This window comes from Oryza sativa, chromosome 3 (genome assembly GCF_034140825.1).
Source record: "Oryza sativa Japonica Group chromosome 3, ASM3414082v1".
In the NCBI taxonomy this organism is placed as follows: domain Eukaryota; kingdom Viridiplantae; phylum Streptophyta; class Magnoliopsida; order Poales; family Poaceae; genus Oryza; species Oryza sativa.
The window spans coordinates 1,847,886-1,866,525 of record NC_089037.1 but is presented as its reverse complement, the minus strand read 5'-3'; the positions used below and the strand labels follow the sequence as shown (position 1 = coordinate 1,866,525).

The window sequence follows — 18,640 nt, the reverse complement described above, 5'->3', positions numbered from 1 at the left end:
TATGGACTATTTGGTCCATATACAGATGCCCTGATAGTCAAAACAGCTATAGTAGCAGTGCCTGAAAGCAAGACTTAAACCGATAATCAGGATGTGCGTGCACGCATGGACGGATCTAGAAATAGCTTGGTACACGTATAAAAGTTTCTCATATTTTTCTAAAAAAATATTAATAAGTGGTTCGTATAATCGTAAACATAAACGAAACAAATGAGACCGGTGATCACCATCCATCCTGTCTACTACTGGCGACACGAGGTGCTCGTCTCTTCCATGTGTCTGGAAGGTTAATCGTGGTGGAACATGGAAACAGATCGAGCTCGCGCCTGCCGCATGTCAGATATATAGTACTAAGCCTGCGTTTTCCACGTAAAAATTAGAAGTTTGAAGAAATTAAAACAATATGATAAAAAATTGGAAGTTTATGTGTACATAAAAGTTTGATGTGACGGAAAAGTTGAAATTTTAAAGAAAAAAAGTTGAAATCTAACCAAGGCCTAAGGGTAGGGGTTATTTTGCAGTTCTTCCTTTTGAAGAACTCCCTCCTTTTTAAGATTTCGCTGGGCTACCTTCTTTTCCAGATAAGAGTACATAATTCTTTCTTTGTCTGGTTTAGTTCCCAACTTTTTCTTTGAACTTTTAACTTTTTCATCACATCAAAACTTTTCTACACACACAAACTTCCAACTTTTCTGTCACATCTTGTTCCAATTTCAATAAAACTTCCAATTTTGGCGTAAACTAAACACACCCCTTGTAAATTGGCGTAAACTAATCACACCCCTTGTGGTGATGCTTAGTATGTCCTTGCCGGCTCGCCTCCTCAGCACAAGCAATGGTTTGTTGGTTAAATAGCTTCAGCTACAAGATCAACTGTGCACCTTATTCACAACAACCGAACTCTAGTGTTAACCACCACAAATTCCCTTGCATGGTGCCTGTTTCTCTCTCTCTCTTTTTCAATTAATGTTACATATACATGTGCCCCCCAAAAAATGCATAATAGAAATGGCAAACCAAATAGTTACAATCACAGGATCTACAACATCTGGTCCGAAAGAGAAAAAAAAAAGGATTCTGCAGCACCTTCCCCCCATTACACCCAACTCTTTAACCTGGAATGTATCACAATTTTCTGAAGGAAGAGCAGCACGTCTCAACATAAACCTTTGAGCCGCAAAGGAGACTGAGCAGACGCATCTTTAGACCAGAGACGCTCTTGTCTCTTCTCTTCTAGCTGCGAAGCTTCATTCAACATGTCCATAGCATCACTCTGCATATTTAACTTTGAGAGCGCAACAGCTTGCATATAGAATGCGGTTGGCCAATCAGGGTATACGCACTGCGCTTGCATTGCATCCCGGAGGGCAGCATCAGGTTGGTCAGACATGAGGTGGCATAAGCTCCGTCTAGCGTATACCGTTGGTGATACCATTGTTCCCACATCAACAAACTGCAACCCAAAGAGGAGGTAAAGGAGTGAGATAACTTCAATCTAACGATTTTTTTGTAACACCAGAAGGTTCCTGATATTTGACGTTCCAACCTGTGTGTAACACTCTATGGCTGTCTTAAAATCTTTATCACGAAACGCAAAGTCTCCACGTTTCCTAGCATCTAACATATCCCTCATCTGCTGAGTCCATTCCTGGAACGATAGCTGCAACAGGGAGATTGATGAAGAGATAGATTTCTTAGACAACGATCTGCCATATGACAGAAATCAAAGTGCTCCAATATTTACCTCATTAGTCCCTTCATCATCTCTGTAATGTGTGGCAACTAGAATCTGATGGATTGCTGTCATGTCCATCCTAGAACAGGCTTCACCCATGGGGGATAGAGGGTGTTGTGGTTGTGGAGCTGGAGCAGGAGCAGGAGCAGGAGGTGCTTCTTCTTCATGCTTTGGAATGCCAAGCATCTCATAGGAAGGCACCTGTTTGTATTTTAAAATAAAATTAGGTCAGTCAAAATATGGCAGCCATAAATTAGTAAAGAAGGCTTAAACCATCAAAGACAGAAAAAAGATTTAGAAAAGTAAGGATAAAAACACAATGGTTACCTCTAGTTTTGTTTGCAAAGGATCAAGTATGGAGACCAGCTTTCCTGTATTGGGACGGTCCCTAGGTTCATACTGTAAACACTGAGAAGCAAGATCTACCAAAGCAGTTGCCTCTTCTGTAGAGTATTTTCCTTCCAAATGTGAGTCCAAGAGCACTTGAATGTTTTTGCCTCTTATCATATCGAGAGCCTGAGTGAAACAAAGCTAATTGTCAATAAGAAAGCACATGTTTTAATTGTTTTAAGCATTGTTACCACTTACGATGTGATTATGCTACCAAGTTACATTTAGAAGTAAAATAATATTTGGAGCAGCTAAGAGTGTTAGCCATACTATGAATTCAAGCAGCAGTCAACCTCTTAATGTTCATGTCTATATAAGTAAAACTCTGTTCTACTGTAGTTGCACAGGAGTGTTGCATCAGCACGATGCAAAAGAAATATATATGCAGAAGCAGAATAGCATTGTATGCCACCTGGCCAAGGTATTTTCAGTACGGATTTCGGACTTCTTATGCTGCATTGGAGCTAGGATAAAGAGGAACAAGAAAAGGCATACTTTACTAGCAAAATAAACTTACATGGGAAGGAGGTATGCGCTTTCCACTTAGAAGGTCGAGGAGAACAGTACCAAAGCTGAATATGACACTTTCTGGAGTAACTCTACCTGAAAAAGGAGAATATACCATGAAGAAATGTAAAAAAAAAAAAACCTTACATTTAGAATGGTTTCCTCTTATATTTGTTATCCTAAGGCTGCCTTTGTGTTAGTCACCCATATGTTTTAGCTGGCTAACTATGAGCTTGACATTTCTTCGTAATCACCTTAAAAAGCACATATCAATGCTTACAAAAGCACTCAGTAGGCAAACAAGATGAATTATTTATTTATCTGGCAGGGAAAAAGAACATGATTATTATGCCTTATTTTGATTATAGGTCCAGTTTGTGCATATGATGTGTCATGCCATTAGAGTGGAAGGTACAGTTCTGTCATCAATGGACGATGGTTAACATCTATAATATTCCTATGAATGCCCAGAGTAGGCAATTCAAATAAAAAATTTAGGCATAAAGCAAGAATTACATGCATACAGAAAAAAAAAGAGCAATGTGTATTTATCCATTTAATAAAGAGAAAATCTAAGAAATGTCATTGACAAACATCCAAATCCAATAAATGCCATTGACGAGTGCAAGTTCCATAAAATACCATCGTACAAGCGATTTTGTCCGAGAAATGCCATTGCCGTTAGGGTTCTATCCATCCCGTGTCGTTAAATACATTGTTCATCATATAGCACCTAAAGGAGGGATGCTAACGGAACCCTAACGGCGATGGCATTTCTAGGACAAAGTTGCTTGTACGATATTATTTCATGGAACTCGTACTTGTTGATAACATTTCTTGGAATTGGGCGCTTGTCAATATCATTTCTTGGATTTTCTCTTTAATAAATAGCAGTTCATATCTCAGAGGAAAAGAATAGTTTTTAGTCTCAGGGTAAAAGGCATATGTACCATTTCTCAAATACTCTGGAGGTGTATATGCAAGGTTTGTGCTATAACTTTTGCCATCCCTGCTGTTTTTCATCAGGCCAAAGCATGAAAGACGAGGATCACCATTCTGCAAATATAAATACATTAACGATTTAGATAAACGGATAACATCTGGATAACCATGTGAAGGAGAGGTTCATGTGAACAACATCATGGGAAAGCGATTTATTCTTTGATGAGATTCCTAATCATTTCTCCAATCAGCACAATTGGTAAAGAGTTGACATTTTCATTTCTGCCATGTGCTTTCTTCCAGGTACTAGAGATGCCAACAATTTCCACTTCCAATATAAGCATGCAAATCAACAAACAGAGGAAGCATCCAGGATAAGAGCACAAACTAAATTAAATCAGTGCCATTCCGTAGATTGCACACTACTTCTTGCAGGGAGGTATTTGTAGAGATAAATATACTATCCTCACTTCCTCTACCACATGAGACAATCCTACAGAATAAAACATACAAACACCACAAAAGAATTGGTTGCTTACCTCATCAAAAAGGACCCTATATGCATTTAAGTCATGATATAAAGGCCGTTCATTGCTACTGCAGTAGTCAAGTGCTTCAGCAATGTGGTGTGCAACTCTTAAACGCATAGCCCATTCGATAGTCTGGTTTTCCCCTGCAAATGTGTAAAAAAAAATAATCATGATAAATGAACTGCAAATTTAATAACACACATCTAGTTTGCGCAAATTCAAACTTGCATGAATGGTGAATGCAATTAAGATCACAAAAAGAAGTAATACAGTGCATTATTGTTGAGGTTTTACAGAATTCAGTACTTGCGACAACTATTACCAATACAGTCGACAGCTCACCCTTCACCACTGCCAGTGTACCCTATTGTCAGGTTGTTCATCAAACATGAAGACAACATATAAAGAAGCCTAAGTTCTCAAGTGAACTACAATCTCCCGTAACCTTAAATGCATAAAAAAGTTACCAACTGCATTGGTCACTGTAATAACAAGACATTTCCACATTGGAGACCCTGAATCAGTTTAAGGCATCCATTTGTGTACACATATAGCTGCTGACAGACTCATAACAACACCAACATTCCATCGAGTGTGTTAAGGAAGCTTGTGCCATAATCAGTTCGACTGACTCAAGATCATTGCCAACAATAACCGAATAAGAACAAGATATGACAAAGGGCAGTCCCAATCATTCGTTCGGTACACCAAATGCAGGAAGCCGGTAGGAGCCAGCAGTTGCTCAAAGCAGACCAATATGTCCTCTTTTGCCAACTTCCACACTAATCAGGAACTACAAGGCAGAAAAATCCAATCTTTTTGCGACCAGTGTTTATCGGATATGGAAAAAAAAAGTCTCCTGGTGATCAGAAATTCAGAAAGGAACTTATCAAAAGAAAGATATTCCAATAACTCACAATGGAAGACGTGCTTGGCTAGGGTGTCGTTGGGCATGAACTCGGCGACGAGAAGCCGCTCGTCCCCATCGCAGCAGTAGCCGATGAGGTTCGCCAAGCGGCGGTGGCGCAGCTTCCCCACCCCCTTGGCCTCCTCCTGCGAACCAAAGCAAATAACCTTAATCTATCGGACTGATGACAGCAAAGACGAATTCTCCAGGCACAACAAGCTCTTCCCGAATCGGGGCGTACCTCGAACTGCTTGGGATCGGGCCACGCCATCTTGGGGAACTTCTTGACGGCGATCGCGCGGCGGGTGCGCTGGAGGCGGCCCCTGTACACGAAATTCGGGGCCTTCTCGCCGCTCTCGGACACGATGTTCTCCGCGGCGAACCCGCCCGTGGCGGCACGGAGCTCCGCCAGCGAGAACTCCGCGAACGCCGGGACCTCCCCTCTCCCCACGCCCTGCGCCGCCGCCGACCCCGGCGCCTGGTGCTGGTTCAGGGAGAAGGACGGGCGCTGCGGCGGCGCCGCCATCCCCGGCGGCTTCTCCGGGTGGGTCCCGGCCTGCAGCGACGACCCGCAGCAACCCATCCCAGTCCCCCTCCTGGTCGTCGCCGACTACCTCGCGGGCTCGCTCGCTGCCCCCCCTGGTGCGGCGGTGGCCTGTAGGGCGAGCGAGCGAGCGCGAGGTCGAGTAGGAGGAGTGGTTGCTTTCGACGCGGCGGCCTTTGTACAAACACCTGCTCGCTCGAATGGGGGGGTTTGGGTTTCGTCTCGGTTTTCGCTGCCGCGGTACGCCTACGGAGTACGCCGCTGTGTGCGCGTGCGTGCGCGTGTGCAGTGCAGGGTACGGCCTGAGGCTAGGCCGTGGGCACGGTGATATGTTGTTTGTCTCCTGTTCACATCTCGGCAAATCTAGCGAGGGGATAAGCAAAAATGGAGATGTCGTCATCATCGTTTTGGAACAAATTTTATTTCCTCCGCAGTCCGCACCACTACAACATAACACTACATTCACACTCACAAGTGGAAAATACTGCACATACGATGTTTTATTACGATCTTAGTACGATCCAACGCCGGACCATCTGCTTATGTAGTTTAGCGTGGGACCGAAACTTGCAACCGTCAACAAACACTAAGAGAGAACATTTATCATAAAACAATAGTAAACATAATACCGTATGTTTAGCAGCTCTCCTCGCGAGTATGCCTCTGACACACCAAACAAATGAAAACCAATGATACATATCTGATCTCACTAAATTTTCGTTGAAATCCTAAAATTTTTTTCTTGCAATTATACAGTAGACATACGCGTAGCTACACCGACATATATAACACTATATTCACACACCCATGAGTACGTTCCCAACACACAGAAAAAAAGGAAATACTACAATGATTACTCGGATGTCTATTTTTTGTTTGGTCGTATTAAATATCTTTGAAATCATTGTTTCTCTCACGTTGAAATTACACCACGACAACACTAACTATACATAGGTAAACTCCTCTAAAATGTTCCATATATTCAATTCAACGATAGAAACATTCATCCAACTCGCAAAACGCTTTAATGATAGGAAAATAAATGGAACCATATGACATAATTGTTTTGTGTGAGCCTTACAATGATTCATATTGAACAGTTTAGTTGAAGCTGAAATCAGAGAAAACACACACATAAATTGCTTGAGATGCTTTGATGGTGTTCTAAGATTCTCTTTGATGTGCCTTTCAAAACATAGTGTTGGAGAAGGAGAGGACATGATGTGAAATGATAACCCTTTACCTATGTGTTTCCTTTCTTTCAACCAATTCTAATTATTTTTAGTATGTTATTCACCTTTTTTTTCTAGAGAAAGGTTGTCCCACATATTAGCTAAAGACAACAAAATTTTAAATTGGAGGCCTAACTTTGGATTTTATTTTAGTTTTTTCGTCAGGTCTATTTTCTATATTATTTTTAAACCAATAATAACACATATATAAAAGTCTCATCCTAAACTATTTTACGTTTCTTGATTCGGTTATTAGTCATGGGCTCCATAGCTCAAACTTTATTTCTCTGTCAAATTTTGATAAGAAATGGTCGAGGGCATCAACCTGTAAGCAGAGCATACGGAAACGACTAGTGAAAACTGAAAACGAACGGTTTGGAGTAATTTCTGATGTTACGTCATGCTTTGGCCCACACTTGCTCTGTTCCTCTAGTATTTTGGTCCATGAGTCAACGGTTTAACTCGTGCTCTCGTTTTTTTTTTTTTGGTTGTTGTTGTTTTTTTGATGAGTTCGAAAGGGAAAAGAAAGGACAATAAATCCGTCCGTCGTGGCGACGTACGGAGCCACAGTCACGCGAAACCCCCTGCGCGGTTTACGCGCGTCGCTACCGTCGACGTGCATCCGAAGCCAAAATCGCCGTGCTCCCGTGAATTCGGCGACCATGTCGCTGCCACGCCGCGGCAACGAGTCTCATGACACACGGGCACCTGGAGGCACGAAAGCTAAATTTCCTGATCAGTGCCCACCAGGGCACCGATGTTAATTTTCGCCGATGATACCGTGGCCCTAAGGGCTGGTTGATCTGTGAGTTTGGGATGGTAGATTAGAAACGAGAATACTCATTAGTATATTATTAATTAAGTATTAACTATTATAAAATTATATATATATATATATATATATATATATATATATTATAATCGTTTAAAACACTCTTTGTATAGAAATTATTTTTACATAAAACATGTCGCGTGACAATTCGGGTAGTATACTAACGAAAAATGAGAAGTTGTTACGAGCAATTTGAACACGAAACACGTTTGACTAAATGGGATGAAGAATTTAGTGTGCATTTACTTTGTTGTCACCTTTAACCCTATTAAATCTTGATAATGTCAGATTTTAGTATGTTTTGATGATGCCAAATTTTGATTTTGATTTTTATTTTTTTAGAGAAGGGTATTTCTACCCAAAAACGAGAAGTATTTGTTACGAGTAATTTGAACACAAAACATGTTTGACTAAATGGGATGGAAAAATTAGTGTGCATTTACTTCGTTGCCACCTTTAACCCTATTAAAGCTTGATAATGTCAGATTTTAGTATGTTTTGATGTTGCCAAATTTTGATTTTCTTTAATTTTTTTTAGAGAATGATATTTTTATCCGGCCTCTAAATCCAACCGGATATATACAACCTTTTTTAAGTTAGAAATTAGCGCTCAAATAACCCAATCTAAAATTCACTCCTATGTAGCTACTCAGGTTACTGCAACCACTAGGCTACATGACTTTTCAATTTTGATGGTGTTGGATGTATTTGGTTTAAAGATTTACCAAGATTATGATAGAGCTTATAAAATTGGAAATTTTATAATTGTCAAACTTTGATAAGATAATAATGACAAGAAAAGGTAATTCGATATGGTTAAAAGTAGCAACGAAGTAAATAACCTTAAAGTTTCACCTTTTAGAATCTAATTAAGTTCTAATCGTAGATGTCAACCAATTGACCATCCATTCTTCCTACGTACCGTTTCGTCTTAATCTCCTATTAATTTATATTTTTCAGTCTTGCCTCTCATAATCCATATCCAAACATACATTCGTTTTCTCGTGAAACTATTTCCACGGATGAAGATGATGTTTTAGTCCTATGAAACTGTTGTTAGTGTAACACTACAGTAACTGATTACGACGTGTTGGCACTTGGCAGCCGAAAAGCAGCAGAAACAGTGCCATCCCGTAGACCTTTTTCGGGGAAAAGCAATCCCGTAGATTAATTCATGGTAGAAGACTTTTGCCGTAGCAAGTGGCAGCTCAAAATTGGAGTATCCTCCTAAATTGGAACGGGTAAATCCAATGTTTAGGTATTTCTTACTACTAGTCATTCGCTGTCTCCACCTCCTATTAAAGTAGTTGAACTTGAACTCAATTACTCAAGCACAGTGTCTACTGGATATAGTGCTGACAGAAAATGAATATGGTGAAACAGTCAGAGTTTCAGACAGTAAGAATTAGTCCAAGCAAATGCATGCTCCAATAAATTAGCTCTCGTTTTGGCCGAGGGTTCAATCACATGTAAATCAGTTTTGGCCAAGGGTTCAAGTAGTGTTAACTCATTGGAGCAACTCGGTCGTATTTTTTTCCTTTTTATCCAGACTTCATTCTTCAGAAATCCAGGCTAGCATTGTGTTTATACAAAGAATACTTTAGCAATTATTGAATGTAGTGCTCAATGCAGAGTCAACAGAATATCAGAATTCTTCAGATCCCTCGCTGCCTCGCAAGACATCACTTGACCTGATCAGCTCAGTCGTTAGTCATCAGTCATCACTCGTCAGTTTGATGGAATTATCCAGTTGCATGCTGTTAGCTTCCGTTCCCATTTCGAACAATGAAAGGAGAAAGAAAAGCTCCTGCTTTTTGCCCAGAGGCAGACGAGTAGCCGAGCCAAATATCTGTTGATCCTTAATTTGCCCTTAATTAATATTTGATAATTATTTTTTCATTTCCAGTACAACAGCAAGAGAGGACAATAAAGTGGCCAAGTTGGCAACTTACCCTGTCCATTTTTTTTGTGGCTGATCTGGCACGCACCCGGGCAACGACGACACCGTGTCGTTTACTAATCACTCAGCCAGTTCCAAACAATTTACTGCTGCTTAACGGGGACATGTAGCTTTTGTTACTGCTAAAAGTACATGACTTATGACGTGCTACTGTGCTGGTGCCACTGTAATTCGTTTATCAATTCATCGTCTGCGGCGCCAGTGCATTGTCTAGCTCTCCTCTCCTGCCTTAGAGCCATCAAAAGATTTTTCTCGAACTCATAGTTAAGATAATCCTCCTCACGTGCACTGACAGCTTACCAGGATAAAATAACCTGATGTGGCAGAAGATTACATCGCGTTAACTGCCAACGAAATCGTTGGATAGTGCTAGTAGATAATAGTATAATGGCTAGCTGCTGTCACTCTCATAGGGTCATTATCAGTATAAAAATGTGCAATGTTTATACACCAGCATCCCCAATTCTCCATCGCCATCGCGATTACTATTCCCGTGCAAAAGACAAGTTGGGAAATTTGCGATACCATTTTTTCTTCTTTTCCCACGAAAACCTTATTAAAGCATATGCCCAAATCATTACTAGCTACGTACATACATATACGTACACACCGGAAGAGCACGGGATTAGCATTTAGCACCAATTCAAGTTAATCATTATTAAAGCAGAAAAGAGGGGAATAATCCGGTTATCATGATAACGACATGAACCGAACCATCGATCGATCGCACACGCACGGATGCATCGAAGTACAGATTAGCATATGGATGCTTCACCTGCCGCACAATAGTAGTAGTACAGTACTACTCCATTGGCCGGAAGAAATAAGGCGAAAAAGTTGCGGCTCCAGGTGCTCATCCCACGCGGGATTCGCTGCCGCTTTGCGCTTTCGATCATTGCGTGCCCCTCCCCCTCCCCTGGGTGCGTTTGGTTGGACACGTTTCCGCGAGACGGCGAGAGCGACGTGACGCGCCGCGCCGCGCGGTCGCTCACGCAGCATGCGTTCCCCCCCCCCCCCCCCCGGGTTTTTGCGGCCGTCTGCACCGCGTACTTGCCCCCCGCCCCCGGCGGCATCGCCACGCCACGACGAGACACGCACGCCGCAAGGCCGGAGCGCGGTTGGAGCTCGGTCTCGTGGGTTTATCAGGTTTACACGAGACGGCGCGCGCGCGAGAGAGAGAGACGCCGCGGCCGTACGTGCAGCGTGCAGGTGAAGACGGGTGGTGGTGGGGAACTTGGCCAGATGGCCGGACGAGGCGCCGTACCTGCTGCGGTGGCAGACTGGCAGTGCCAGCGCTAGTCGGACGGCGCGACACGACCCCTGCCTCGGTGGCGCTGAGCTGTGCTGTGTACCGCCAGCCTTGCGGCTGCGGACATCGTGCTGTACCTGTACTATCATCGGCGTCGTCCCAGCTGGCTCCTCTGTTTCGTGGGCCGTCACCTCTGGGTTCCGTTCCTCTTCGGCTAACAAGGTAGGTTTAGCCCATGGGCCTTTTCTTGGTAGCTCAAAACTGCACGAAGTTATGCAAAGCAGCAAAGGGCGTGTTCTTCTCCTTTTTTAAAAAAATACCATTGGCACAAATACAAACGTTCACAACACGTGCGCTCATCCTTATCTTTATGAGTATGTCCGAACCGATATATTGAAATTGATAAAGCCACCACAATTGATTTACTCTTGATTGATACCTTGCCTACCAATGAAAAAAATAATTATAATGTGTTCTTTGTGGTACATGAATTTGGGCTGATTAGCGGCTCACAAACGAAAAAAGTGGTTAGTATATAATTAAATGACTATTAATTATTAAAATTTTGACAAATATATTATTTAATTTTTAAGTACCTTTTATATAGAAATTTTTTTACACGAAATATACCGTTTAGTAGTTTTAAAATATGCTAATTAAAAAAAATATATTATTTAATTTTTAAGTACCTTTTATATAGAAATTTTTTTACACGAAATATACCGTTTAGTAGTTTTAAAATATGCTAATTAAAAAAAATGAGAGTTAGTTGAATTAGGCCTTTTTTAGATCCCCTGATAAAATTTTACACCATGTCATATCGAATGTTTGGATACATGTATGAAGTATTAAATATAGACGAAAAAAATAACTAGTTATACAGATTGCGTGTAAATTGCGAGACGAATCTTTTAAAACTAATTGAATCATGATTTGACAATGTAGTGCTACAGTAAACATTGCTAATGATGGATTAATTCGGCTTAACAAATTCTTCTCGCGGTTTACAAGCGGATTCTGTAATTTGTTTTGTTATTAGACTACGTTTAATCCTTCGAATATGTGTCTGTATATCTGATGTAACACGTTAAAACTTTACCCCCTTACACGGTTGAGTACGAATCACATAAGAAATACGTTTCCGATCTTTAGCTGTCCTGTTTGCCTGAACGATCACATCGAAAATTAAGAGTGATCCGATTAGATAGGCACCGGTGTCCGTCCTACTAACTCCCAAATGATCACCGTGTCACGTCCTCGAACTAACGCTAACAACGTGCAGAAAATCTCCCTGCATCTCGTGATGGTTCATTGGATCGTAGTGGGCTCCAATAAGTGGGGCTTCCAGGCCCATCTTGCTGGGGCCCAATAGTACCGAAAACGAAAGTAGCACCAAGCTTCCATGCACGACGACAGAAACGAGCGATGACATTGTTGTTTCTTTGGGAAGAAGGACAACACAACCGATCCGTTAGCTTGTCCATTTCGACCCTAAGTGGTGCAAAATGATTGGAGAATTAGTCACCAAAATAAATAATTGTACTAGTTCTAAGTTCTGATAACACAACTAGTGACCAACCATGACTAGTTCTTTAGAGATGTTGGGTTTCAGATTTTCAGTACAGAGCCGACGCAAGTTCAGTGTTCAGATGCGCCAAATTATACGGATCCGTGCATGCTTCCGATTCTAGTTTAGATCGCGACCTTCTAGCTAGATAAATTATAGGTTGCACAGGTTTGATGAGCACGCTAAAGCTGGGGCATGTACACTGTATTGGTTTGGTTGCAAAGTAAAGATCCGGCTTAAAAGTGCAGCTTCTCTTGACTGACGATCTTGATTCTGGCTTTAGGTGCATTAACCTTCACAACCACCCAACTTATCTGAAAGATCTAACAAGATGAAAGAGGAACTGATTCTGCGTTTCCGAACAGTGAACGGTGCCTGCATTTGTGTTTCTTCTTTGCAAACCGAAGCTAGTACATTATACTCTGCTACTACTTTAAGCACTGAGACAATGTCATAGTTAAATGTTCAATGCTCCTTTCAGTATATTAGTATTAAGTGCTAAAAATAACTGAAAAGACATAACTATAGAATGCAGCCGCAAAGCCTGCATCAAAGGACCTAAACGCCAGCTTAAATAGAAAGACAATTTGGTAAGTTCGATTCCAACGTGATACATTAACTCCTTGACCCAATTCCATGTGATGCCAAACCGACCGAACGGCTTACGCGATTTAACAAAGATTCATCTTTGCGATTGAAAAATGCATGTGAATAAAAAGCAGAGGCCTCACATGCTCAGCTTAACGGTTATCTTTCAGTTCAGAGCCAAACCCTGCATGGCTGCGTATAGCTGAAAAATGAGACGGGAATAAAATTGCAGCTGAATCCAGATACCATTTGGTATTTTAGCAATTGACATTAACTCGCATCCAAATCAAGGTCTAATTAACATAAGTTTATATGGTTGCTGCTTGTCGCTTAAGAATCAGGAAAGCAACCTCTGAATTTGGAGGTAATCCATGAAAGTGAGGTTGTGTAGACATTTGATTTGAAAGCTAATAACTAAATTTTACTGAATATTTCACCTAAACACAATTCCATTCCATTGTGAAACGATCCCTATACATCATGTACGCAACCTACCAAAAACTAAGAAGAATGATGTCAAACAAATCCGCATTGTCCTGATCACTAATCTTCCAGGAATTTCCCTCCAGAGAAGATCAAAAGCACGGCGTCAGTACGTTGAGCAGTGACACCCTCGCGTTCACGAGCGCCCGGTACACCTGCTCGCAGCCGTCTTCCGCCGCCACGACGCACTCCTCCAGCCTGAGCAGCCGATCCATGGCCGCCTTCCTTTCCTCCTCTTCCTCATCGATGCATTCGTCCAATGGCGTCTCCTTTGCGCCTGCGCCGGACTCGCAGGCAGCGACCGACACCGTGCGCCGCCGCCACCGCAGGAGGTCGGCCACCCACCACACCGGCGCGACCGCTACCTTTGCGGGAGAGGCTGCGGTCGGGGACGCCAACGACCGCGAGGCAGAGGAGGCGGAGGCGGACGCGAGGCCCGCGAAGAAGGAGGCGGACGCGGCCGCCGCCGCGCACGTGGCGGCCCCGACGGCCTCGGCTAGCGCGGCCTCGCCGGAGTCGGACGTCGCTGCGGCGGAAGAGGAGCGGTAGGAGAGGTCACGCAATGTGGAGGCGAGGCGGGAGAGGTCGCGGTCCGAGCGGCGGCGCGCGCGCAGCGCGGCGGCGAGGCGGGTCGCGTCGCGGCGGCGGAGCGCGGCGTGGGCCTCGGCGAGGAGCTGCTTGAGCGCCAGGAGCGCCTCGCGGAAGCACCCGTGCGCGTCGGCGAGGAGGAGGAGGTCGTCGAGCAGCCGCTCCGTCCACGGCGCCGCCTTGCGCGGCGGCCGGAGCGGGTCCTGCGCCTGCGGGTGGTGGAGCAGCTCCGTCAAGCCCGCCAAGAGCCGCGCCAGGTGGCCGACCCCTTCGCCGATCCACTGCGTGCCAGCCTGCGCCGGCGCCTCATCAGTCCACCCGAGGAGAGCACTCGCCGACTCGTGCAGGCCGGTGACGACCGGGTGGAAGCGGCCGGGGAGGCTAGCGGAGCGGGCGCGGGAGTACGATAACTTCTTGTGCCTCGTCCGGCGGAGGTAGGACGATGCCTTGGGGATGGTGAGCGCGGTGAGCCGTCGGCGGAATCCCGCTGCCATTTGCTGCGTCGTGCACCTCCGGCTTGCTCGAGAAGCTGTTGTGTTCTTCCCGGCGCTCGCGGTGGCAGTATGGGCTTTTTGCTGTGCGATCGAGTTGGTGGTGGTGGCCGTGGTGTGGCAAGTGGATCGCGGGCGTTTTTATAGGGTGGTGTGGTGTGGATTGGTAGAGCCCGCACGGGTGGGAGGGGGTGTGGTCTTGTATACTGTGTTCGGCAGCTAGCCAGGCGCCAGTGGCGGAGTGGCGCGAGTAGGAGTTGGATTTTTCACTCCCCCCATGAGCTTTGGGCAGCATCAGCTTACGATACAAGGTTCTGAAGTCCGTCCTGAAGGGGTATAACCACCGTGTTCAACAAGCTAGGGAGAGCAGCGGACTACAGGATTCTTCTGGTAATCTGGCCAGTTAGGACAAGATAGTGTACTGTGCCTGTTTTTCGTACTACTGTTCTGGGCCACTTCAATAAGTTTATTTGTTTCTTTCTAGGGTAAATTTTCTCGTTTAACGAACCATTTGCTGTGGCCTCATTTCCTTTGCTTGTGCAGCAGGGTAGTACATTATGGAGAGTGAAAATTTTTTTGAACTGAATGGAGAGTGAAAATTGAAAAGTCAGTGCCAACGTCCTGTGGCTTGCAAACAGTAATGCCGTTTTTTAGCTACTTAGATGGAGTAACTCCTTTTTTTTTTCACGACCGACATACTCCTACTATATTAGCACATGGAGTAACTCTTATGTACCAAAATATCACATGTAACATAAAAAATATCCCATGTAAAAATTGCTCACATGTACTAGAAAATACTACCATAGATGTAAATGATTCTCCTATATGAGGAAGTAGGATAATCCTACCATCCGGCCACCCCGAGCAGATGCCCGGGCTTATCGAGGGATAATCCATTAAAATATCATATAATTAGAAATTTTCAAATAGAATTCCTATATTAAATAGTAGTACTAGTTATAGTGAGGTTTGTCCGGACTTCAAAATATTTCAGATCCACGCTTGCGCCATGCTTGAATTGATAGGTCATTTTCGTTTTTGGACTAAATATTTTTATATAAATTCAAATTCGCAAAGGCCAATAACAAATTCAAACTCGCTCCAAGCGTCTTGGACTCTTGTTTGGATTACACAGGTAGTAGTATACAGGTGCAAATTGGCAGCACATCTATCTTGCATTGCACGGAGAGTAAAGTTAGTTTAGGGCCAGTACCTGTGGCGCGGGCCCTGCCACCCGGTGTGGGAGCACCTGGCGTGTGGCGCCCCACGGCGCAACGCGCGGACACGTGCATGCGCCGGTGCGTGCCTCGGGGACCCGCGCCCCCTCGCGCGCGCCGGCCCACCTCGCTCATCACAGCTCACTCCCCCGTCCCACATTCAATGCCGTCATGGCCGCGCGCGCGCGTCGGCGTCGCGCGCCACAACGCCTCCTCGCTCGGTCGCTCCCCTAGTTCCCTCCTCCTCCTCCGCACCGGGGCCCCTCCGCTCCGCTGTCCCGGCCAATATGTGCACTCGCCAATATGTCGGGTCGATCGATTGGTGGGGGCGGAACGGATGCGGATGGGTGCACCGCACTGGCGCAGCGTCCCATCTGGGGCGGGGCCTCTCGGGCTCGTGCGATTGGGACGTTTGACACCGGTTGGCCTGCGCTGCAAGGAGAGGGATCGATCGATCGCCATATCTCGCGACTTCAATGCTCATCTTCGTCTGGTGCAATGCAAATGGAGGGGGGCGGGGCCGTACGAGCAGCAAATCATTGCGATCGACTTGCCAGCCGCTGGCACTGGCCTTGCTGCTACTCCATACCGTCCTCGATAGTTCCATGTGGGGTTCATCCCTACATGGATCGATTGATCGATCGGACTGTGAGACGATGAAATCAATCATTGGGTTTGGGTTGGTGTCCCTTTCTGAATCCATGCATCTCGCGTAGTACTATTATTTTCCTTTGGTGTTATTTGGCTGGGTCGATGTGATCAACTCTATAGATCAAGACCTTTGGTGTTCTTTCCTTTGGTGTTATTTGTGCAGAATTAGTTCGCTGCAGGCTTGTTTCCAAGCTCCCCTGCATGCAGGGTGGTTGGAGTATCTAGATAGCTGATCATCTCCCGTTGCCCTGTCACGATCCTTTTCGTCCGTTTGCACGTCCGCACTAAGATTTTCCAGGTTTTCCTATGTCCTGCTTATTACTGACGATGCATTTGACTCCCCCTGAATCTGGAAGGAAGAATCCATGACCACATGTTAGTGTTTGCAGACTACGGCTGATATACCAACACAAAGGCCGTTTGCTCTTATGTATGGATCAAATTATATTATACCACTACGATTTTGTGCTACTACAAGTCTACAACCTATGCTCGTGATTTTTAGTACTTGCCTGCATCACACCTTTGTTTAGGGATTCCAATGAGATACTCCAGATAAACAGATAGATCTACACACATGAAAGCGTGCAACAAAAGAATTGCCGCACCATGGCCTACCAGGGACAATGAAGAGCATAACAGGCGGTACAATAACCGTGTATCAGATGCATTGCACTGCAAATAATTTAATGAACGCTAACTGTGCTCTGATTAATCTACAAATCTCGAGGTGTTTTTGTAGAGTGGGGCTCTCGATGTTAAAAGCTAGCATGCGACGTGTCCTCCTGCCAGCAGTGCCATCCATCCTTGTCACTTAGCAGGTGACATACTATCTTCATCATCATCATCGATTGATCATTGATCAAATTGGTCAGCATGATCAGCTGAACGACCTGTTAATTAATGACACCCTCTTTACGCACATTAAGGATCACGAGATGCTGATGTAAAGCATTCTAGAGACCGGATAATTTATGTACTACTTCGGCCTGGTTTAGTCCCAACTTTTTCTTCAAACTTTTAACTTTTCCATTACATCAAAACTTTTCTACACACAAACTTCTAATTTTTCCATCACATCATTTTAATTTTAATAAAACTTTTAATTTTAACGTGAACTAAACACACCCTTCTTTTCAAAATTTATGTACTAATACATAGTACTAGTACTTTATATTGTGCACGAATTAAAGCTTAGGCCGTGTTTAGTTGTAAAATTTTTCTTCAAACTTTCAACTTTTCCATCACATCAAAATTTTTCTATACACAAACTTTCAAATTTTTCGTCACATCATTCCAATTCAACCAAAATTTTAATTTTGATGTAAACTAAACACACCTCAAGTTGCAAATGCTTTTCGTAGCCAAAACCGCAGAAGTTACTGACATGACTGAAGATTATTATCCAGACCAGCTTCTAGCTTCAGATCATTTACGCCTTGTTTAGTTCTAAATATTTTCTTCAAACTTTCAACTTTTCTTTCACATTGTTCCAATTTCAACCAAATTTCTAATTTTAGTGTGAAATAAACACACTCTTAGTGGATAGAATCTCCAACCTGAACGTTGAAGTCTGCAGTAGTAGTCGACAAGAAATCCAATCGTATCGTCCATCGTTTGCAGTGAAGCCAAATTGACTTGGTTGGGGTTCGTGAATGTCGTTGCATGTAGTTTGAGAAGCAGTACGTGACTGTGAGAGAGCGACTAGAATAAAAACTAGAATATTAGGGAAGAACCTAATATCAAATAATTAGGAGGGGTGAGGCTTTGAACCCAGGTCGTCTAGCCCACCACCTTGTAAAGCTAGCCGGAAAACCCCTGGGCATTTCTCGAGAGCGACTAGAATGAATATGCAGATTCTTTTATGTCAAACGCCACCGGCCGCCGATTTGGTCGGCTGAGTTAGTTAATCACGGCTGCGGCATCTGTCTCTAGAATGTGAGCATGTTCGTCTAGCGGAAAAATCTATCGATGAATGCAGCCATGTGCTGCAGCTATCAAGCTTGACAATACTAGAGAACTGGTATCCCGGTATAGCAGGAGATCGCCAGATCTGCATGAGTGCAAACAATTGTAACCGACAATACTAATCTGCATGAGTGCAAAGAATTAACTAATACCAGTATCAAATTTAGTATTTATTTAAAGCTTAGTGGCTAATTGCACACCTGCATTTTCAGTAATCTGAACATGACAACATACTTGTGTGTGGATTCTGAATTTC

General features: G+C 43.9%; 2 protein-coding genes across 2 annotated transcripts; both read right to left on the bottom strand.

Annotated features, from left to right (window-relative positions):
* Nucleotides 1-908: 908 nt before the first annotated feature.
* Nucleotides 909-5,753, bottom strand: LOC4331518 (serine/threonine-protein kinase BSK1-2-like). Its single transcript, XM_015777422.3, has 9 exons — nt 5,253-5,753; nt 5,022-5,157; nt 4,114-4,247; nt 3,583-3,688; nt 2,643-2,728; nt 2,063-2,251; nt 1,745-1,936; nt 1,547-1,660; nt 909-1,453 (listed from the first exon to the last, which is right to left on the bottom strand). The coding sequence occupies exons 1-9, from the start codon at nt 5,592-5,594 to the stop codon at nt 1,157-1,159; spliced, it is 1,596 nt and encodes a 531-aa protein (XP_015632908.1). The 5' UTR covers nt 5,595-5,753; the 3' UTR covers nt 909-1,156.
* A 7,805-nt stretch (nt 5,754-13,558) lies between these two features.
* On the bottom strand, nt 13,559-14,548 carry LOC9267031 (uncharacterized). The gene has a single exon (XM_066309050.1). The coding sequence runs from the start codon at nt 14,546-14,548 to the stop codon at nt 13,559-13,561; it is 990 nt and encodes a 329-aa protein (XP_066165147.1).
* Between the last annotated feature and the right edge of the window lie 4,092 nt (nt 14,549-18,640).

What these genes read in the sequence shown, in the direction of transcription:
- LOC4331518 (XM_015777422.3), bottom strand. Translation starts at nt 5,594, where the DNA reads ATGGGTTGCTGCGGGTCGTCGCTGCAGGCCGGGACCCACCCGGAGAAG. An exon ending in TCCAGAGTATTTGAGAAATG is followed by an intron (nt 2,729 to 3,582) that starts GTACATATGCCT and finishes CTCCTTTTTCAG; the next exon opens with GTAGAGTTACTCCAGAAAGT. An exon ending in CCATAGAGTGTTACACACAG is followed by an intron (nt 1,454 to 1,546) that starts GTTGGAACGTCA and finishes TTTGGGTTGCAG; the next exon opens with TTTGTTGATGTGGGAACAAT.
- LOC9267031 (XM_066309050.1), bottom strand. Translation starts at nt 14,548, where the DNA reads ATGGCAGCGGGATTCCGCCGACGGCTCACCGCGCTCACCATCCCCAAG.